The sequence below is a fragment of the Plecotus auritus genome, assembly GCF_963455305.1.
Source record: "Plecotus auritus genome assembly, chromosome: 2".
Lineage (NCBI taxonomy): Eukaryota > Metazoa > Chordata > Mammalia > Chiroptera > Vespertilionidae > Plecotus > Plecotus auritus.
Window position 1 is genome coordinate 156,175,551 of NC_137771.1, and position 23,773 is coordinate 156,199,323.

At 38.3% G+C, this 23,773-nt stretch overlaps 1 protein-coding gene across 9 annotated transcripts in view; it reads left to right on the forward strand.

Moving 5' to 3' along the window:
* Positions 1–23,773, forward strand: part of DZIP3 (DAZ interacting zinc finger protein 3) — a 123,530-nt gene that overhangs the window by 41,609 nt on the left and 58,148 nt on the right. For 6 of the 9 annotated variants that reach the window (XM_080654002.1, XM_080654001.1, XM_080654006.1 and 3 more), the window contains 6 exons: positions 1,081–1,182; positions 4,472–4,564; positions 5,295–5,347; positions 18,883–18,959; positions 20,583–21,200; positions 23,413–23,445. In XM_080654002.1, coding sequence (XP_080510128.1) covers positions 1,081–1,182; positions 4,472–4,564; positions 5,295–5,347; positions 18,883–18,959; positions 20,583–21,200; positions 23,413–23,445 — 976 coding nt within the window. The remainder of the gene's footprint in view (positions 1–1,080; positions 1,183–4,471; positions 4,565–5,294; positions 5,348–18,882; positions 18,960–20,582; positions 21,201–23,412; positions 23,446–23,773) is intronic. The other 3 variants (XM_080654007.1, XM_080654009.1, XM_080654008.1) reach the window with 1 other exon arrangement.

Consider the following 23,773-nt stretch of genomic DNA (forward strand, 5'->3'; position numbering starts at 1 on the left):
GAAGTTCTTTAAGTATCTCTAAGAATTTAGAATCCTAATGACCTGGAATTATTTATACACTGTGAGTCAATAAAAGAATGAATTGGTTTTGCTAAGGGTTTTGTAATATTCACATGTCTCTGAAGTTATAATTAATATTTCTGCTATCATACAGTGGAAATTACCTAAATAGTCTTTATAGTTAGAAATGTTATTTTATTTTCATTTATTTAAAATTTATTTTACTAAGGAGAAAGATTGTCACTCCTCAAGATTTATGTTACTAAGTAAGTGATCATTATTTTTGCTCTGGGCCTTAAGGGAGAAAAAATCATAACCAGCCTTGATTTGAAGAAATTCAACAATCAAAGTACTTCAAGTCTGGTAACCAGTGGATGTGGCAGAATAAGACTGGGAAATCACAAGATAAAATGAGATGTGATTATCAGTGCAAATCTAACATCACTTCTATAAAATAATGGAAATCTCAGTTGAAAGGCATGGGTGTCCAGAATGAAGCATGTAACAGGGAGGGCTGCTTAAAAAACATCTGTTTGTGAGATTGACAATTGAGAATGTTTTTAATGTGTGTTTTTGTTTTTGTAAAAAGGAAAACTCAGAAAGACTAAAAGAATACATTTTATATGTTTTTTAAAAATAAAGATGGCCATTATAATGGGTAAAAAAAGAAAGGCATGATGTGTATAGCAAATGGGGTAAGTAGGGAGGAGGAGAAAGCCAAGATCTATTCATCAGGGTAAGTTAGGAATTAGGGAGGTGGACTGGTGAAGTACAGTGCTAACGATGGGCAAGTTCAGTCTTGGTGTAGGTGACATGGTGATATGGTTGTGGTTTCCCAGGGAGGTGGTAGGGTTCCAATCACATACATAGCATGTAGCAGCAGGAAGTCCTGGCCACAAAATTTAGATTTTTGTCATCCAAGCAGTCTACCTCTTGAAAGGAAGCATAGTTATAATTCCAAGGGAGGACACACTGGGAAGGACAAAAAACTTGTGAAGTTAAAAGTGACTTAAAGTGATATTTCTATTTATATATGAAATCCTATTTCCAGATCAACAGCTTATTTTCATTCTTTTCCAGGGATTTTTTCAATTAATGTGCAGTAAAAGTTGCTGTGTTTATTTTCATAAAATTTGTTGGAAAAAGTTCAAGAATTTAAAATATCCAGGTGAAAATGATCAGGTATTTTATTTTTCCTTAAAAACTTTACTACAACATTTCTTCCTCTACCCTTCCCTCTTTTTTATTTTTTAATCACTGTAAAATTTTTATGTATACCTTTCCAGATTTTTCTCTTTTTTTTATTGTTTGAAGTATTACAAATAGTAGTACATATGTCTCCTTTTTTTTTTCCCCCATTGACCTCCCCCCCGGCCTCCCCTACCCCCCAGTACATGCCTTTACCTGTCCCCGCCTCCCCCCCCGCCAGTGTCTTGTATCCATTGGTTATGCTTATATGCATGCGTACAAGTCCTTCGGTTGATCTCTTACAGCACCCCCCACAACCTCCTCTGCCTTCCTGCTGTAGTTTGACAGTCTGTTCAATGCTTCTTTGCCTCTGTATCTATTTTTTCCCCATTTCTTTCCTTTAAAAAATCTTGCCTCTGCAGACTAGAAATAAACATATAATAACAAAAAATGTTTGAGTCCCCGTTTCAATGTCAAACAGTTCCTTATGTGTACATGTCAGCAATGATATCTGGATGGTGGGCACATGGTGGCAATGCAGGTCCGACCCTCTCTGGTTTGGTCCTAGGCAACCTGCTGCGACGCACAGCTGCTGACTGCTAGCGTGGCAAGGCGTCGTCAGTGTCTTCCATCTCTGGACTGTTTCTCCTCTTGTCTTCATGGTTGGAGCAGACCTGTCAATTCCTCTCTGTTGCAGGAATCTACATGGTCTTGGAGTTGTTTTCTGAAAATATACAAACATATTATCAGCCAAAAGTTAATAAAGGAATCTTTTCTATATAATTGATTTGGGATCCTTTTTATTTTTGCCCAAACGATTTACCCTTTCCTCTTTTTTTCTTTTTTTTTTTCATTTCTTCCTGTTCATATCCTTTCTCCTCAATTTTTCCTCTGTGTTCCCCCCCCCCCCTTATTTTCTCTGATACTTTTCTCCTTACTATTCTTTGTTCATCATCACCATTTATTAAACAGATCTTTGTAGAGGATACTCAGCTTGTTGCTTTGCTTAGTGATTTCTATCTATTTCTTTCCCTATAGAAGTTTATACTCATAAGAATAGAAATATTGTCGCATATATTTACATAAAAGTCATAGAATCAAAGAAGAGAATTGCTCAATAAACAGAAAGGATACTTATACAATTTTAAGGATAGTTTCTATTTTAAGGATAGAGAACAATAATAAATTTTATAGTCTTCAAAAATCTATTTGTGATTATGTATAGTTACCTAAAGTCATATAACTAAATTGAATTCTTTGCCACCAAAATTAAAAGTATAAAGCCCAATTCTATATTAATTACTCTTTGGTGAGTTGATTACCATAAGTTGGGTTTACGGTATTTGGTCAGACTGTTTACATTGTGTACACAGAAAATCCCAATAAAGAAATTGTGGCATAGAAAGAGCATTGTATATGGAGTTGGGAGGTCTGGGTTCAAGTCCAGATTGAACCACTTATAGTGTTTTGTTTGTTTTACATTAGGCTGGTAATTTAACTGCTCTGAGGTTCATTTTTCTAAGCCATATAGTGAGGATAGTAATACCTTCTTCATAAGATTGTTGTGAAGATTAACAGATAAAACATGTACTTGCATTGTTTTATACTGTAAAAATTATCCTATCTAATAAAAGAGTAATATGCAAATTGACCATATATCCGCTACACCCACAAGCCATGCCCACCAGCCAATCAGGAGCAAGTATGCAAATTAACCCAACAAAGATGGCTGCAGCCATGGAACTGCAGCAAGCAGGAGGCTTGGCTTCCCCGGCAATGGAGGAAGCCAAGCTTCCCTGCCGCCCTGGCTGGCCCAGGCCTACACTCAAGGCTACAAAGTTTCAATTATAGAAGATAAATAAATCCCAACAAAAATGGCTGTGGCCACAGAGTGAGCAGGAGGCTTGGCTCTGCTCAAGGCTACAAAGTTTCAATTATAGAAGGTAAATAAACCCCAGATACCAGGGCCTCCGCTTGGGTCGCCGGGGGGCGTGGCCAGCCTGCAAAACCACCACAGGCCCCTCACCCAGACTGCCCCACGGGAACCCCCACCCTGATCCGGGACACCCTTCAGGGCAAACCAGCTGGCCCCCACCCGTGCACCAGGCCTCTATCCTATCTAATAAAAGATTAATATGCAGATTGACCATCACTCCAACACACAAGATGGCTGCCCCCATGTGGTCAAAGATGGCTGCCTCCATGTGGACACAAGATGGCCGCCACAAGATGGCCAGCAGGGGAGGGCAGTTGGGAGGGACCAGGTCTGCAATGGAGGGCAGTTGTGGGCGATCAGGCCAGCAGGGGAGGGCAGTTGGGGGGGACCCAGGCCTGCAGGGGAGAGCAGTTGGGGAGGACCAGGCCTGCAGGAAAGGGCAGTTGGGGGGGACCCAGGCCTGCAGGGGAGAGCAGTTGGGGGGGACCAGGCCTGCAGGGGAGGGCAGTTAGGGGTGATCAGGCCTGTACGGGAGGGCAGTTAGGGGTGACCAGGCCTGCAGGGGAAGGCAGTTAGGGGCAATCAGGCTGGCAGGGGAGCAGTTAGGCATCAATCAGGCTGGCAGGGGAGTGATTAGGGGGTGATCAGGATGGCAGGCAGAAGTGATTAGGGGCAGTCAGGAAGGCAGGCAGGCAGGTGAGCAGTTGGGAGCCAGCAGTCCCAGATTGGAGAGGATGCAGGCTGGGCTGAGAGAGACACACCCCGGTGCACGAATTTCGTGCACCGGGCCTCTAGTTGTACAATAAAGCATTATTCATTTGTTTAAGTAGCATGTGTTTTTTATTTTCTTTGATTGTTAGGGCAATTAATATTGCTCAACTTTAAAAAAAGAACTAAAAGAAAACTTAAGTGACTTAACAAGAGAAAATTAAGGTCAGAATCAGAGGAAATACTCAACATTTCAATTCATTTTCCCTGTAATCCTCATATATCTAATAGAAATTCAGTGTTTCTTTATACATTTACCTAATTAGTACATGTCACTTGAAGTTGCTTTCCCTGTGCTTAGGTACTACATCTTAGGCTGTAATATAGCTACTTGAAGATTTTGAAGTAGAAATGATGGGAGAAAAGTGCATTTATGCATTTTAAATAGGAAATCCACTGATACATGAGATGGACTATTTTTGAACAGCTAACTCTCAAGTGTTCTTTCACATCTTTTGTTTTATCGTCTAGAAACATGTGCATCTAACTTTAAAAAAAATGATTAGATTTGTACATCAGTAATTTTTTTCTTTTTTATTGCTTGTAATGTTTTTTGTTTTGATAATTTTTTCTATTTAGAGTTTTAGTGGGAAAAAATGTTTGAAGGAAGGATGTTCAGGTGACATGGTAAGGATGCTACAATGTGATGAACCTGGAATTGTTAAAATTTTGGTGAGTATCTTTTTCTTATTTTTCTTTCATTGGAATGGCATTCTGATTTCAAAACATTTGGGATTCATAGCAATGGTATTTTTGCCATTTTCTCTTTGCTGGTGACTTAATTTCTGACCTTTATATTGCTTTGATTTCTCCAAAGTAGTATTTAAGTGATCCTTAAGAATAAGAAAATTTAAAAAGTAAAGATACACACAGACACATATAAAGCAGGCCATGCCTGTACTAATGAGAAGTCTGTCATGAACCAATGATGGTAATCTAATCTGTGCCACCTAAGTTTAAAAATACTTTTAGACTTTCTGACCCTCTTTCATATCTTTCCAATAACCTTAGAAATCATATATAGTACCTGTTACATAAAATGTTCTCAAATGATATTCATTTTATTTTTAAATTAATGAAATACTTATTGAATTTTCAGTTTATAAATAGACCAAAATTGCACATAGAAATAGATATTATTTCTTTATCTGTAGTAACACTCTTTTTGTATTTCATATTGATATTTAAATCCTGTAGTGATGTAACGTAGAATTTTTTAAAAAATCAACTGTAGTTTATTGTTTGTTAGGGTTGTTTATAGCTCCTTGCCACTTCTGTTTTGTTTTATATTTGCTATAGCTTCATTCTCATTGTCTTTTTTCAAGTGTTAATGCTAACTAGTAATATTAAAGAATTTTGAAAATTGAACTGCTTTAGGGCTATTTTTTTCCATCACTTGCAGTTTGAAGTTGTGAGAAAGGATGAATATATAACCACTGAAAATTTAGGAGCAAGGTAAGCTTGAAATAAAATATATATTTTTTCTAAGCATGTATATATATTTGTTAGTTGCTTCTTTCTTCTGTGTGTCTGTCACTTGTTGGAGCTCCATTAAATTTAAAGGTAATATTAATTGTGTGAAAAAATTATATTTAACTGATATTTATTCCCCCTTTTTCCCCTACTTTGTAGACATTTAAATTTTAAATCAGGAAAGGAGACATTATGTGAATATTTTTTTTCTTAAATGTGAAAATAGTCTTTTTCTGAAACGAACATATTTTTCTTAAAGTTATTTACTTGGTTTTATAAAAACTTTCTCCTAGCTTTCAAAACTCATTCAGGCCTCTAAGCTTATGTGACAACTAGAGGCCTGGTGCACAAATTCATGCACAGGTGGAAGTGGGGTCCCTTAGCCTGGCCAGCCCAGTAGGGCTGGTGGTGGGGAGGGGAGGGGTGAGAGGGGGAGGAGCTGCGGGAGGTTGGCTGGCCGGCCCTGCCCCTGATTGGGGCCCTTCAGGGCTGGGGCAGCAGAGGGGAGGATGTGACAATTAGAATCATCCTGTTGCTTAGATGAGAAAACTATATTACAGAGGCCTATCTAGTGTAAGCTGGGCATTCATATAATATTGCCATTGAAATTAGAAATTTCAATATAAAAAGTTCTTTTAACCCATTGTTTCTCTTTTCTGTGTAAAGTGTTAATGTCTACCATTTTCCAATCTACCAAGGACATTGCATTGATATCCTTTATGAGCTAATGAAACCCAAATCTTTATCTCCAGCATAGATCTTACTCATAAAATGTAGGTTTATCTACCTGCACACTGAAGATAACTACTTTTATGTTTCAAAAAGATCTGTAGTTCAGCATCACTACAACTGGATTTATAATCTTTCTTCCCAGCACTGCTCTGTAACATTTTTTAAGTCCAATCAATTCAACTTCTTAAACATATTGTAAATGCCTCCTTACTTCTTCTGCCTCTCTTCTTCCACTAAACCAGATGAAGTATAATTTCTCACTTGGAATTCTGAAACATCTTCTAAACTTGTATTTCTTTCCTTTTTTTAGTCTATTTACAGAGCCATGAGAGCACTTTTCTAAAATGAAAAGTGAAATATATCACTTTCCTGCTTGAAAATCTTTCAGAGGCTTCTAAATGCTTTTAATTATGTTCAGACACTGTATCTTGGCTCTTCAATCACTTTGGTCCCTGCTGACCTCTTTAGTGTCATCTTTTGTCATTCTTTTCTTACCATGTATACACCAACTATACTGGGCTTCTTTTAGTTCTTGATTATGCCATCCATTTTATCTCCAAGCCTTGCCTGGAATACTCTACTCCTTTGGCTAACTGTTGAAAGCTTCTGGAAAGCCTTATTTACACATTAGATTAAGGAGTCCCTATCATGTATTCCATGTGGTTTTGCTATAAAAACATTAAGTTTCATTATACTTTCTTGCCTGTCTTCTTCATTTAACTATAACCTCCACGAAGGCAAGGACTTTATCTTACTGCTATATTCCCAAAACATAGCACAATGCCTGGTACATAGCATATACAATCTCTATATTCAGATTCTGAATTTCATTATTTTGCAATGGCTATGTTATTTTTATTTTAACAGGGAGATTACTTGGTTGGATATGAATTGTGAACTCTTTTTCTTGGGTGTTGATTCAGCCTCAGTTCAGATCTTTGCCTTTAGCTGAGCTACTTTCAATTTATTCTATACATGTGGATGGAGTTTATCAGTCAGTCAGAAATGTGGCTAGAAAGAATTTGGGATCTCTTCTTTGACTCTTTCCCTTCAGAAATTTCTTTCCCCACTCTCTTCAGCAGCCATGGTTCTGTGGCTGCAGTTTTCTGGTTTCTTTGACCAAGGAGACCTTTGTTTTCCACCAGGTTATACTTAGCCCCAGACTAAAAGTTCTAATATTGATGAACTTACAAACTTTGTTTACATACTAGTAGGAGTCCTTTCCTTTGAGTGTATACTCCACTATGAGAGTTGATCTGTTCCTTCCACACTCTGCCTTGCTTTTTGTAATTTGCCTGGGTTTTATAATTGTATTCTGTGGAGATTCCTCTGATAACTGGATCATATTACTAATAGTGTAAAAGCTATTTCATAGGGTTTTATGAATGAATAGCAAAATGTTTGGTCATTTTTTATAGTTTAAAATGCTTTATTGTTATTAAAATATAAAGAAAAGCTCACAAAATATAAAAGCACAATTTAATAAATAATTATAAAGCAAGCACTCTTGTGGCATGTGGCCCCATCCAAGGCAACAAATAGAATTTTGCAAGCGCTCCAGAAGCACTCAACCTACCATTCTCCAATTTCTCTTTTCCCTAGGTAAAAGGTGTTATCCTCACCTTTTGTCTATATAAACTTCTAGGGGCCCAGTGCATGAATCTTCAAAAGGAACTGTGGGCCACGAGGCTGTGGTAGGCACAGGGGCGGGTCTCTGCCCATCCTCCGCACCCCGACCCAGCCTCTCCCGCCAGCGACATGGTCCCCTGTCTGCCAGCAGCCCCACTCCCATGGCCGCCACTCCCACGTACTGATGGCGACAGCCCAGCTTTCACCCTCTGACAGCATGGAGCAATTGGGGCTGGTGCCAGCAGTGGGTGTGAGCGGGGCTGGTGCTGTCAGTGGGTGCGAGTGGCTGCTGCTGCCCTGATCACCTGGGGGAGGTGGGGAAGCCCTCAGGGGCGATTGGGACCAGCAGCCACTGCTCACACCCACTGACAGTGGCGAGTGATCAGGACCGACGCCAGGTGCAAGTGGGGCCAGCAGTGGCAGTGGGCACGAGTGGCAGCTGGTGCCAGCAGCGGGTGCAAGCGGGGCCGTTGCCGACAGCAGGTGCGAGAGGCGGCTGCTGGCCCCGATCGTCCCTCAGGAGCAGGGGAGGTGGAGAAGCCCTGATGGGTGATCACCCACTGACAGTGCTGTGTGATCAGGGCTGGTGCTGGGTGCCAGCATCAGGCGCAAGCGGGGCCGGCACCAGCAGCAGGTGCAAGCACCGGATGGGACTGCAGCATGCAGGAGCAAAGCATTTTCAGTAACCACCAGAGGCTTGCCCCATGACAGCGACCTGTGCCCCGCCGTGGTCTGGCGCCCCCGCTCACCTGCTCCACCATCCCGCTGCAGCCAATGCCCACCATGTTCTGCTCCCTGCTGCCTGATGCCGACGCCTGCCATGTTCTGCACATACCCCCTGGTCGTCAGTGCACGTCATAGCAACCGGTTGTTCGATTGTTCTACCATTTGGCCTATTTGCATATTAGCCTTATATTATATAGTATAGGATAGCTTAAAAAACCTGGCCTTTAAAAAACTTCAGTATTTAAAGATGCATTTATAATTAGTACATTTATAAAGAGTAGTATGGAAATTTCCTTAGAAATACATTTTTAAAAAAAAGTATTTTATTGATTTTTTTACAGAGAGGAAGAGATAAAGGGGTCAAAGGATACAAGCTGGGGATCCAATGTACATCATGGTGAACATAATTTCAATAATGTATACATGCCCTTGACCAGAATTGAACCCAGGACCCCTCAGTCCACAGGCCAATGCTCTATCCACTGAGCCATACTGGTTAGGGCATAAATGCATTTTTAAACACTGAAGTTTTTTATAGATCAGGTTTTTCAAGCTATAATTTATGTACAGTGAAACTCGCTCTTTAAAAATAAACATTTAGCCTGGCCTGTATGGCTCAGTGGTTGAGCATTAACCTATGAACCAGGAGGTCATAGTTTGTTTCCCAGTCAGGGCACATACCTGGGTTATGGGCTTGATACCAAGTAGGGGGTGTATATATTCTTGTATTATTTAGTTTACTGTGTATATTCTTGTAATATTTTGTTAGATTATACATATATATTGGATTTTCTATGCTTTTGCAAATGATTTTCAAAATTTCAATGTCTATTTTTGTATTATAGGGAATTGATTTGTGTATATTGAACTTCTTATATCCTGTGAGTTGAGAGTTAATAGTTCCAGTAACCTTTTGTAAATTGTTTTAGGTTTTATATAGATGTTCATGTCATCTGTGCATAAAGATAACTTTCTCTTTTTTCTAATCTATCTGTACTTTCTTATTATTGTTTATTGCTCTGACTATGTCCCCTGGTATAGTGTTAAATATGAGTGGTAAGAGCAGACATGTTTGCCTTTTCCAGATCTTAGGAAGAAGCCTTCAGTTTTTCACTATTTAGTATGTTGTTAGCTGTAGATTGTTTTATAGATGCCCTTTTTCAAGCTGAAGAAATTCTTTTCCTTCTTTTTTCCAAAAAATTTTCTTATTAATGGAATTGAATTAATGCTTTTCTGCATGCATTGTGGTGAGTATATGTTTTTCTTCTTTAATCTGTTAATGTGCTGAATTACATTATTTTCAAATGTTGAATTAATCTTGCATTCCTGGATACATAATAATTGGTCATGATCTGTTTACTTTCTCCATATTGCTGCTGTTTTCTTTTTCTAGCTTTACTAAGCTATAGCTGACATATGACATTGTGTACATTTAAGGTGTACAACATGATGATTTGATATATGTACTTACTGTGAAACAGTTACCACAATAAGGTTAGTTATCACATCCATTGTCTCACAAAATTAACATTTTTTGTGGTGAGAACTTTTAATATTTACTTTATTAGCCACTGTCAAGTATTCATTATTGTAATTATGTTCACCATGCTGTACATTGGATCCCCAGCTTGTATCCTTTGACCCCTTTATCTCTTTGCCCTCCACTGCTCTACCAACCAATTTCCTCTATGTTTCTGTGAGATTTTTTTTTTAGCACCCACATGTAAGTGAAATCATACAGTATTTATCTATCTAGCTTATTTTACTTAGCACAATGCCCTCCTGATTAATCCATGTTGTTGCAAATAGCAGGATTTCCCTCTTTCTTATGGATGAATAGTATTCCAGTGTATATGTATATGCATGCGTGCGTGCATGTCCAACATTTTCTTTTTCTATTAGTCCGTTGATAAACACTTGGGCTACTTCCATGTTTTGGTTATTGTAAATAATATGGCAGTGAACTTGGGGATATAGTCATCATTCAAAATGAGATTTTGTTTCCTTTGCCTATGTAATACATACCCAGAAGTGACATTGCTAGATCAATTTTGTTTTTAAGTTTTTGAGGAATCTCCATACTCTTTCCTCCAGTGGCTCTGTCAATTTACATTCTCACCAACAATGCACAAGGTTCCTTTTTCTCAATAACCTGGCCAGCACTTACTATCTTTTTTCTTAATAGGTTTGAGGTAATATATCATTGTAGTTTTATTTGCATTTTCCTGATGATTGGTTATATTAAGCACCTTTTTCATGTACTTATTGGCTATTTTATATCTTATATGAAAAAACGTTTATTCAAGTCCTATACTGATTTTTAAAATTACAATATTTGTTCTTTTGCTATTGAGTTGTATGGGTTCCTTACATATTTTGTATATTAACCCCTAATCAGATATATGATTTGCAAATATTTTCTCCCATTCAGTAAGTTGGTTGCCATTTAATTTTGTTGACTGTTTCTTTTGCTGTACAGAAGCTTTTAAATCTGATGTATTTCCCACTTGTTTGTTTTTCCTTTTGTTGCTTGTGCCTTTAGTGTCAAATCCAGAAAATTGTTGCCAGTCCAATGTCAAGGCAATGTTGCTTTTCTTTTGCTCTTTTCAAAGTTCTACTTTTCCTCCGATGTTTGTAAATTTAATTATAATGTGTCTCAGTGTAGTACTTTTTGGGTACAACCCATTTGCAGCTCTTGAGCCTCATGAATCTGAATATTTATTTCTTACCCCAAGTTTGGTAAAGGGACAATCTCAGAGCGGATGGGGGAAGGACAAAAGGGAGTACGGGAAGAGATTAACCATAAAACTTATATCATATTTATATAAACCATGGATACAGACAATAGTTCATTAAAGACCTTGGGGTTGGGACAGAGAGGTGAAGTGGGTCAATGGGGGGGAAAAGGGAATATCTGTAATACTTTCAACTATAAAAATAATTTTTTTCTTATTTTTATTTTTTTGTACTTAGGTTAATTTTATTTTATTATTATTTTTTATTATTTTTATTAAGGTATTATATGTGTACATATCTTACCATTGCCCCCCCACAACCCCACTCCCATACATGCCCTAACCCCCCAATGTTTTGCATCCATTGGTTATTCTTATATGCATGCATATAAGTCCTTTGGTTGATCTCTTATTTCCCCCACCTCTCCCTAACCTTCCCGCTGTAATTTGACAGTCTGTTTGATGCTTTACTGTCTCTGTATCTATCTTTTTGTTCATCAGTTTATAATGTTTGTTATTATCCACAAATAAGTGAGATCATGTGGTATTTTTCTTACATTGACTGGCTTATTTCACTTACCATAATGTTCTCCAATTCCATCCAGGTGCCTACAAATGGTAAGAATTCCTTCTTTTTTATGGAAGCATAGTATTCCATTGTGTAGATGTACCATAGTTTTCTGATCCAGTCATCTGCTGATGGGCACTTAGGCTGTTTCCAAATCTTAGCTATTGTAAATTGTGCTGCTATGAACATAGGGGAGCGTATATCCTTTCTGATTGGTGTTTCTAGTTTCTTAGGATATATTCCTAGGAGTGGGATTACTGGGTCAAATGGGAGTTCCATTTTCAGTTTTTTGAGGAAACTCCATACTGTTCTCCACAGTGGCTGCACCAGTCTGCATTCCCACCATCAGTGCATGAGGGTTCCTTTTTCTCCGCATCCTCGCCAACACTTGTCGTTTGTTGATGATAGCCATTCTGACAGGTGTGAGATGGTATCTCATTGTCGTTTTGATTTGCATCTCTCGGATAACTAGTGACTTCGAGCATGTTTTCATGTGTCTCTTGGCCTTCCTTCTGTCTTCTTTCGAAAAGATTCTACTTAGGTCCGTTTTGCCTATTTTTTTATTGGATCATTTATCTTCCTTTTATTAAGTTGTATAAGCTGCCTGTTGATGTTGGAGATTAAACCTTTATCAGTGATAACATTTGTAAATATGTTCTCCCATACAGTGGGGTTTCTTGTTGTTTTGTTGATGGTTTCTTTTGCTGTGAAAAAGCTTTTTATTTTGATGTAGTCCCATTTGTTTATTTTCTCTTTGGCTTCCATTGCCCTAGGGGCATTATCAGTGAAGAAGTTCTTTCGGCATATGTCTGAGATTTTGCTGCCTGTGGATTCCTCTAGTATTTTTATGGTTTCCCGTCTTATGTTTAAATCCTGTATCCATTTTGAGTTTATTTTTGTGTATGGTATAAGTTGGTGATCTAGTTTCATTTTTTTGCATGTATCTGTCCAATTTTCCCAACACCATTTATTGAAGAGACTGTCTTGACTTCATTGTATGTTCATGCCTCCTTTGTCAAATATTAATTGTGCATAGTGGTTTGGGTCGATATCTGGATTCTCTATTCTATTCCATTGATCTATATGTCTGTTCTTGTGCCAGTACCAGGCTGTTTTGAGAACAGTGGCTTTGTAATACAGCTTGCAATCTGGTATTGAGATCCCACCTACTTTGTTCTTCTTTCTCATGATTGCTGAGGCTATTCGGGGTCTTTTTTTATTCCAGATGAATTTTTGGAGAGTTCTTTCTAGGTCTGTGAAATATGCCGTTGGTATTTTAATGGGGAGTGCCTTGAATCTATAGATTGCTTTGTGTAATATGGACATTTTGATGATGTCGATTCTCCCAATCCATGAACATGGTATGTTCTTCCATCTGTTTACATCTTCCTCTATCTCTTTTTTCAGTGTCCTGTAGTTTTCCGCATATAGGTCTTTTACCTACTTGGTTAAGTTTATTCCTGGGTATCTTAATTTTTTTGGTGCGATGGTAAATGGGATTCCTTTTTTAATCTCTTTTTTAATCCCTTCACCCTCAATCTGTGTGCGTCCTTATCCAATCCGTTACCCTTTCTATTGGTGTATAGAAATGCTATAGATTTCTTGGCATTAATTTTGTATCTTGCTACATTGCTGAATTCATTTATTAAGTCTGTTAGTATTTTGATGGAGTCTTTTGGGTTTTTTATGTACAATATCATGTCATCTGCAAATAAGGACAACTTTACTTCCTCTTTTCCAATTTGGATGCCTTTTATTTCTTCTTCTTCTCTAATTGCAATGGCTAATACTTCCAGTACTATGTTGAACAGGAGTGGTGAGAGTCGGCATCCCTGTCTTGTTCCTGCTCTTAGGGGAAATGGTTTTAATTTTTGCCCATTGAGTATGATGTTAGCTGTGGGTTTATCATATATAGCTTTTATTATGTTGAGGTATGATCCTTCTATTCCCACCTTGTTGAGAGTTTTTATCAAGAAAGGGTGTTGGATTTTGTCAAATGCTTTTTCTGCATCAATTGATATGACTATGTGATTTTCATCTCTCAATTTGTTTATGTGATGTATCACGTCAATTGATTTGCAGATATTGTACCATCCTTGCATTCCTGGGATAAATCCTACTTTGCCATGGTGTATGATCTTTCTGATGTACTGCTGGATCCGATTTGCTAGAATTTTGTTGAGGATTTTGGCATCTACATTCATAAGGGATATTGGCCTGTAATTCTCTTTCATTGTGTTGTCCTTATCTGGTTTTGGTATTAGGGTGATGCTGGTTTCATAGAAGGAGCTTGGAAGTGTTCCTTCCTCTTGAATTTTTTGGAATAGTCTGAGGAGGATAGGTTTTAGTTCTTCCTTGAATGTTTGGTAAAACTCTCCTGTGAAGCCCTCTGGCCCCAGGCTTTTGTTCGCCGGAAGCTTTTTGATGACTGCTTCAATTTCTTCCATAGTTACTGGCATATTGAGCTGTTTAGATTCTTCCTGATTGAGTTTTGGAAGGTTATATTTTTCTAGGAATATGTCCATTTCCTACAGGTTGTCCAGTTTGTTGGAATATGTTCGTAGTATTTTTTAACAATCCTTTGTATTTTGGTGGGATCTGTTGTTATTTCACCTCTTTCATTTCTGATTTTGTTTATTTGGGTGCTCTCTCTTTGCTTCTTGGTGAGCCTAGGTAGAGGTTCATCAATCTTGTTTATCCTTTCAAAGAACCAGCTCTTGGTTTTGTTGATCTTTTGTATTGTTTCTTTGGTCTCTATGTCGTTTATCTCTGCTCTGATCTTTATTATTTCCTTCCTTCTATTACACTGGGCTTTTCTTGTTGCTCTTTTTCTAACTCTTTGAGTTGTAGGGTTAGGTAATTTATTACCATTGTTTCTTGTTTTTTGCAGTATGCTTGTAGAGCTATGAATTTCCCTCTCAAGTCTGCTTTCGCTGTGTCCCATAGATTTTGTATTGTTGTGTTTTCATTGTCATTTGTTGCCATGATGTTTTTTATTTCTTCCTTGATCTCTCTGGTAACCCAGTCATTGTTTAATAGCATGTTGTTTAGTCTCCATGTGTTTGATTTCTTTGGTTGTTTTTATTGTAGTTGATTTCCAGTTTTATGCCACTGTGGTCTGAGAAGATGCTTGATATGATTTCTATCTTCTTGAATTTGAAGAGACTTTGCCTATGTACCAACATATGGTCTATCTTTGAAAATGACCCATGTGCACTTGAGAAGAATGTATATTCTGTGGCCTTGGGGTGAAATGTTCTGAAGATGTCCATTAATTCCATCTGGTCTAGTGAGTCATTTAGGATTGATGTTTCTTTGCTGATTTTTTGTTTAGAGGATTTGTCCAATGGTGATAGTGGGGTATTAAAGTCTCCTACTATGATTGTATTGCTGTCAATCTCTCCCTTGATATCCTCCAGGAGATTTTTTATGTATTTGGGTGCTCCTGTATTGGGTGCATATATGTTTATTAGGGTTATTTCTTCTTGTTGGATTGCTCCCTTTAGTATTATGAAGTGGCCTTCCTTATCTCTTGTTATGTCCTTCACTTTGAGATCTAATTTGTCAAATATAAGTATTGCTACCCCAGCTTTTTTTCATTTCCAGTCGCCTGGAAAACCTTTTTCTATCCCTTCACCCTCAATCTGTGTGCGACCTTTTTTCTGAGGTGGGTTTCTTGTAGACAGCAGATATGTGGGTCTTGTTTTCTTATCCAATCCGTTACCCTATGTCTTTTGATTGGGGCATTTAGTCCATTTACATTTAAAGTTAGTATTGATAGGTACTTATTTGTCGCCATTTTTATTCTTTACTCCTGTTTTCCTTCTTCGCTTTCTATTTCTTTTCTTTTTTTTTTTTTTTTACAGCAGACCCTTTAGCATTTCTTGCATTGCTGGTTTGGTGGTAATAAATTCCCTTAGTCCTTTTTTGTCTGTGAAACTCCTGATTTCACCTTCAATTTTGATTGATAGCCTTTCTGGGTACAGTATTCTTGGATTCAGACCCTTCCTTTGCATGACTTTGTATATTTCATTCCATTCCCTCTGTCCTGATGAGTTTCTGTTGAGAAATCAGTCGCTAGTCTGATGGGGGTTCCTTTGTATGTAACTTTCTGTCTCTCTCTTGCCACTTTTAAGATTCTTACTTTGTCGTTGGTGTTTGCCAATTTAATTATAATGTGCCTTGGCGTTGGTCTTTTGGGGTTCATTTTGCTTGGGACTCTGTGAGCTTCTAGTATTTGTGTGGGTTTTTTCTTCCCTGTATCAGGGAAGTTTTCTGTCATTATTTCTTCAAAGAGGTTTTCTGTTCCTTGCTCAGATTCCCTTTCTTCTGGTACCCCTATTATGCGGATGTTGTTTTGTTTCGTGTTGTCCCAAAGTTCCCTTAGGCTCTCCTCCTGCTTTTTAATTTTTTTTTTTATAGAAGCTGCTCTACTTGGGTATTTTTCCCCATCTTGACTTCTAGCTCACTGATGCGGTCCTCTGCTTCTTCTAGTCTACTCTTGATGCTTTCTATTGATTTCTTTACAGCAGCGATGTCATTTTTCATTTCTTTTGGTTCTTCTTCATTTCCTCTTGGTTCTAACTCATATTGTCGAATTTGTCTTCCATTCTTTTCAGCCACTTTATGACCATCTCTCTGAATTCTTTCTCTGGAAGGTTGTTTGCCTCCATTTCGTTTACTTCCTTTTCTTGTAATGCCTACTTCTCTTTCATATGCAGGCTGTTTCTTTGTCTCCCCATGGTCTCTCTTCTCCAGATGTCTGGTTACGTAGTTCTCTCTCTCCTTATCCCAGGCGAAATCTGACCTTTCCGTGGTGGAGTGTAGAGCTTCTCTGAATCCATGTTTGTGCTAATTGGGGACTGGTGTTCTGGGGCTCGCAGCTGTTCGGTGGGTGCCACAGTTGTGGATTTTCCAGGTTTCCGATAAGCTCCACTTTCCCTTTCAAGATGGCGCAGTCTCCGCGTCCGAGCCCGTAGCTCCGGCAGAGGACCCAGCCACAGTGGGGGCTGCCCGGTCAGGGGAACCCTGTCTAGCAGTCCCCCACCTTCTCCTGGAGTTTAGCTGTCCCTTGCCAACAAACACTCCTCGTGCAACCCTCAGCTGTTCTTTCTTTCTGCTCCGGGACAAGGCTCAGAACACGTCTGTCTATTGCACCACCATTTTTTGCTTCTATAAAGATAATTTTTAAAAAATAAAGTGTACATAAGCAATGAATATATACATAATTTTTTTTTTTAATAAAAGAAAGTACCTAGTTAAAAAGAAGAAAAAAATCTTTTCTTTCCGTTCCCTTTCTCTTATTTTGGGATTTCCATATATATTGGATCTTTTATCCCATAAGTTCTGTAAGTTTTTTTCACTGTTTTTCATTCTCTGTTCTTTTTTCTCTGACTAGGTAATTTCAGATGATCTGCTTTTGAGTTCACTGGTTCTTCTCTTTGTTGAGTCTGTTGTTGAAGCTTTCTATTAAATTCCTCATTTTATTCAGTGATTCTCCAGCTCTACGATTTCTGCGTGTTTTGTTGTTGACTTTTAATGCTTTCTGTTTCTCTGTTGAACTTCTAATTTTGTTTGTGCATTGTTTTCCTAATTTCATTTAGTTTTCTGTATGTTTTTGTAATAACTGAACTTCTTTGAGATGATTATTCTGAATTCTTTGTCAGATAGTTCAAATCTCCATGTTTTTACCGTCACTTAGAGGTTTATTACTTTTGGCGATGTCATATTATCTGATTCTTCATGATCTTTGTGTCCATGTACAGGTATCTGCACATTTGAGTATGTGGTTTCCTCTTGCATACTTTGTTTTGGCAGGGAAAGACCTTTAACAAGTCAGCTCAGCTTTGGGGGGTATTGGATGAGTCACCTGGTAGTGTCTAAAGGGAGGTAGAGATTCCTATTGTGTTCTCTAGCTATGTGAAGCCACAGCAGCTTCGAGGTTGGGAATGGGGTGCTGCTGGCTGGGCTTCATGGTTGGGTAGGGCTTGTAGGTGGGCTCCATGTTCAAGTGGGACTGCTGGGTGGTCTCCCTGGTCAGGTGGGGCCAGTGGCTGTTTTCTGCACTTAGGTAAGGCCACTAGCTATGCTCTGTAGTCACCTCTGGTCAGGCAGGTTTACAGCAGCGATGTAAAGCATTGTCACCAGTGGAATTGGACAAGGCTGCAGGCTATGCTCTATAGTTGCTTCTCATTGGGTGGGGCCTCTGGCTGTGCTCCCTGACCAGATGGTACCACCATCTGGACTTCACATTCAGGTGGGGCCATAGGCCAGGCTCCATGATCAGATGGATCTTCAGGCTGTGCTCTGAGATCAGGTAGGGCTGCATTTTTGCCAAGGCTGCAGGCTGTGCTTTGTGTTCAAGTAAGCTATTGACTGCTCTCTGCTATTGGTTGAGGTTGCTGGCTTAGGTGATTCTTGTTAAATTTGAGCTCTTGAGGACATGGACAGGGGTGGGGCCTACCTGAAAAAGAGCTCAGAGGAGATTTACTAGAGTTTAGTTAAGGAGAGAACCTTGTCACTGGATTCAGTTTTCTAATATGTTTAGTGGATTTCTGCTCTATATTCCTAAGAGAAATTGATTCAGTTTTCTTTTTGTACCGTCTTTGTTCAGATTTATATCTATGTTACAATATTTGCTTAGTCTATTTAACAAATCTTGCTACTTTTCCCTTAGTTTCTTTTTATAATTTTCTGTGTTGCTGTTATGCCAGTTTCTTTCTCTCTTTTTTAAATCACTTGTCAGTAAATGAATTGAATTTTCTTAGAATAATTATTGGTAAGATGATTCTATGGAGTGGGAAGACCTAGGAGGAGTTTTAGTTTTGCTTGTTTTTTACAATGCACAGATTTCTTTTTTCCCCACTACTATACAGCATTTTTGCAAATAAGCTAGTTGTGTTAATATTTTGGATATGAAATCTAGAAATTCTACTTGCCTCTTAATTCCAATGAAAATGACAATATTGAGTTGTCATTGTTGGTGGTTTTTGTTTGTTCATTCATTTTTCTTTTTTTTTCCTTTTAAATTATTTCCAGGAGGAAGAGAAGAAAATACTTAGCCATGCTGATACCAGTAATCTTGTCTTACTTTGATATTGACTGTAATAATTTTTTTCCACTTGCAGTTATAAAAAGCTGATGTCTCTGAAAAGAACTGATACTGATATAAGACCGAAGATCAATTTAAAATTTAGTACAAAAGGTATTATTTTATTTTTATATGCCTCCTATTGAAAAGTGTGTTAAAATTTTTTACTTACAGAGTATCATGCCATTAACAAACATGTGTATCATGCCATTAACAGCCATGTGTTTGTCTTTCACTGGCAAGCATTTACACTAGCAAGCATTACTTGATATAGGTTAGAATTTATGGACAGAAAGATCAGCAGTTGTATGGATCTCACAGTACATTGGTATTCTATAGAGAGCTTCACTAATCTAGTGCATAGCTGTGACTTCACAATGATATTGGGCTTCAGCAGATTCTCTACTAATCCTTTCTTGTTGCATTCCCTCTTAACAGAGCAAAATGGAAGGAATGAACATTTTGGATTCAAGACCAAGTAGTCTAAACTCAGTTACTAGCTGTTTAGGAATATGTGCTGGGAAATGCCAGCTACTCCGCACATGGAAGGAAACCTTAAGGGCTCCTGGTCCCATGGAAGAATAGTCTGGTGGCATTCCTTCTTGCTAAGGGGAATAGTTATCCCTGATCCCAGCCTTATTTGGCAAACCACAGCAACCTCCCTGGCTCATTTGCTTTGTAACCTTGCTTGCCTTCACAGTGTATATCAAGTATATCAAGCAAGAATATTCATTTAAAATTCTCTGAAACACAGGATAAAATAATAAAGCTGAATTTTATGATTAATATAATTTTATATTAATACAACAAATACACCATCATTCCCAACATTATTACTACTCTCTAATTCATCTCAGTTTACTTTTCTTCATTGGAAGTGCTACCAAACCAGAAAAATACCGAACAGTTCAATTTCATGCCTTACTCCATTTCATTGATGAAATACCCACTTAATCATTTTTTTAGAGCATGAGAACATGAGGTTTATTACATAAGTGTGTCTCAGACTTTAGCTATTTACATCATCTGGTGATATTGTTAAAATGTTAGGTAGCCAATTCATTTGCTCTGGGGTGTGGCCTAAGAGTTTCCTTTTCTAACAGGCTCCCATATGGATGCTGATGCTGCTGGTCCATGGTCTATACTTTGTGTTACAAGGCTTCATAGCACTTTAAATCTTTTGATATAGTTCTGTGTTGTGGAGCCAGTGGCCCTATGTGGCTATTTGAATTTAAGTTAATTAAAATTAGATAAAATTTTAAACTCGGTTTCTTTGTCAGCAAATAGCATTTTCAGTGTTCAGTGGCTAGTGGACAGTGCAAATCTAAAACATTTTCATAAGTTCTCTTGGGCAGTGCTGATTAAGATAAAATATAATTGCCTAAGTAAAGTATAATTAAACACTGGCAGTCATCATTCTTGACAGTCTTCAGAATACTTTTATGCCATTTGGTTGCCAGAGTTCATTTGCTTGAACAAAACCCTGAATGGTTGAAAGGCTTCTGTGGTGATCAGTCTTTTGCTTGGGGATATAATATTTTTCTTTGAATTTTTGACAGCTAGACAGATAGCAGCATGCATATTGCGTACTGGCTATGGCAAAGCACTGTACTTTACTTCACTCTTTTGTACTAGTCTCTGTCCTATAGGAAGGAGGTAATAGCATGTAATACAGAAGACCACATAGGAAAATAGCATTAATGTGGAATGTTTTGACTTTTCAAAATTCATTTTCAGATGAAATGCCTATCTTCAAACTTGATTATAATTATTTCTATCATCTGCTTCATATAATTATTATTTGTGGTACTGACATTGTCCGGAAAATATTTGATGAGGCTCTGCCACCCTCTCTTTTGAAAAAAGAGCTCCTTATTCACAAGAAAGTGCTGGAACCCTACTACAAACATCTTTGGACTAATCACCCTTTGGGTGGAGCATGGCATCTGCTTTATCCCCCAAAGAAGAAGCTACCACAGTCCAAACAATTTGACTTATACCTCCTATTAGCTCTCATAAAACATTTGCATGTATTCCCTGCACCTAAAAATGGCTGGAATATGGAACCACCATCTTCTGATCGCTCTAAGTCTGCAGACATCCTGAGGCTGTGCAAATACAGGGATCTCCTCCTTAGTGAGATTTTGATGAATGGTCTCACTGAGTCACAATTCAATTCAATTTGGAAAAAAGTTTCCGATACTCTTCTGCGCCTTGGAATGAAGCAAGAGGATATTGACAAAGTGAAGGAGAATCCCATTGAGAATATCTCCCTTGATTACCATCAGCTGTCCATCTACCTAGGTATACCAGTACCAGATATCATCCAGAGGATGTTATCCTGCTATCAACAAGGTACAAAATAATTACTTACTTCAGCCAGTAAACCTTCATTTAGTGTCTGCTATGTGTCAGACACAGTGCTAAGGGCAGGAGATTCAGTGAACTCACACTCTTGAGAGAATAGACTCATCAAGAAGCTAATAGAAATTATAGTGCTAGAGATGATCCAGAATACTTTGGGAAATCCTAGCTTAAGAGAGTCCAAAAGAACTTTCTGGAGAATAGAATATTTAAGGAATTCCCACATCACATGTAAATGTTAGCCAAGTGAAGAAGATGAAGAAGAATGTTTCAGAAGGAATCAAGAGCAAAGGTATAGAAACATAATGCAGGGAACTAAAAGTTTGGTCTTAAAGTAGGGAAGCATTCGTAGAGAGAATACATTCAAGAGGATTTCTCTTACCATGTTGAGGGGTTTGTATGATCAGAAAGGAATTGCTGAAGATTTTTAAGTAGAAGAGTTTTATTCTACAAAATTAAGGATGCCTAAAACCATGAAATTACTAGTACTGTGTGTTTCAAAGTTACCCTTTTAGACATCATGGGTGTGTGTTTCTCTTCCTTTTCAGCAGCTTCTTGATGTTTATGTAGTTGGCAGCTACCTAGTGGCCATGGGTAATTAAAAAAATTAGATAACATTTATGCAAGTATCAAAGGTCAGTAGGGCCATTCCCAGGCACTATATTGATATGGAAAAGACTTCAGACCTCTCCCACATACCAAGATAGCCTCTCAGCTGTCAACATGGAAAGCGGAGTTCAAGGCACGGCAGCATCTCTGAAACCCTTGTTCTGTTCTGAATGACTTCTCCTGACCCCAAGTTATTAGTCATACTACCTAGTGAGCAACTAATTGATAACTACACTGATGCTATTTAAATGTACAACTTCCAAAGTTTCTAATAATTGTTGAATAGGTCCAGATTTGTTTGAGAGATGATTGCTAGGTCTCTATCCCATTCCTTTAAGGCTCTGGGATACCCTTGTGTTTTCTGCTTAACCTTAAGAGCTTGCTTTGAGCATAAAAGAAGAGAATGCCAAGGTTGATGATATAAGAAAGTTAGGCAAGGACCCTTGCCTTATAAATTACAGGCTTTTAAAGTATACATTTACTCTGTTAAGATTTTAAACAACAAAAACTCATGAGAATAAAGGCACTATCTGAGAAAGTACTTTGAGCACTAAATAAATTCAAGGCATTTCAAGAATTCTCAGGTAGTCTGAAGAACTTATTGGTCAAGTCCCTTTAATAGAGACTTCCTAGTATCTTATATCTCTTTCCTAGCAGTTGTTACAGTTACAGTTGCAGTTTTCATTTGTGTATCTGATTATTTGATTAATATCCATTGCCCACACTAAACTTCTATGAAGGTGCCTTTTTTTTTTCTTTATGTACTCTTCAATATTAGAGCCTGATATAACATTAACTAGAGGCCTGGTGCACAAAATTTTGTGCACTGGGGGCAGGGGGTTCTCAGCCCAGCCTGCACCCTCTCGTAGTCCGGGACCCCTCAGGGGATTTCCACCTGCCGGCTTAGACCCACTCCCCGGGGAATGGGTCTAAGCCGGCACTCAGACATCCCTCTCACAGTCCGGGACCCCTCGCTTCTTACTGTCCGCCTGCAGTGGAAGCGGGAGAGGCTCCTGCCACTGCCACTGCACTTGCCAGCCATGAGCCCGGCTTCTGGCTGAGCGGCGCTCCCCCTGTGGGAACGTACTGACTACCAGGGGGCAGCTCCTGTGTTGAGTGTCTGCCCCCTGGTGGTTGGTGCGTGTCATAGCGACTGGTCATTCTGCCATTTGGTTGATATGTATATTAGGGTTTTATTATATAGGATGTGCAAGGAGAATGGAGTGCTGATCAGGATAATTAATATTGCTAAAAAAGGTTCAAACTTTCCATGGAAGTTTGACTTCATGACCTTAGATTTTATAAATAATAACAATTTGCTGCTTGGTTTAAAGTGCTTATAATCTAGGCATTATCTATCAAGAACTGTCAAAAATTTTGTTTACTTCTTTTCCTAATCATGGGTTTATAACCTTTATGTTATAATCTAAAGGTCATGCCTTGTTTTAAACTAGATTCATGAGAGAAGCTGATTATTTTTACAGTTAGTTATAACATGGTGCAGTATAAAAATCTGGTTTTTCTTAGTCCCAGTCATATATTTTTTGGTTGCATTTACAATTATACATCTAAATGTTTTCTTTATGTATCATAGGACTTGCTCTACAGTCAATAACCGGCAGTCAACGTAAGTATGTTACAAACAAAATGCTTAAGTGACTTTTCAATTTGGGAAAGTTAAGGGATCATTGTAAGAGTCTTACTTGGTCATATAAACTATATGACCACCTGTCATTGTTATAGGCTTGGAAAAGCATGTAATCAAATTACTACTGGTCAGCTGAATCTAGTTTGAGCCTTTTTACTCTGTCTTGGTCTTAGTGCTAGTGCCCCAGGGTTTACCCAAGCATAGTATTTTAACTTTTTGATACACAGGACACTTCAACAGGCAAACATGCATAACTGCTTGCTCTACTTGTTCATATGTGCTACTTTTCAGCTTATGTAGCTTTTAT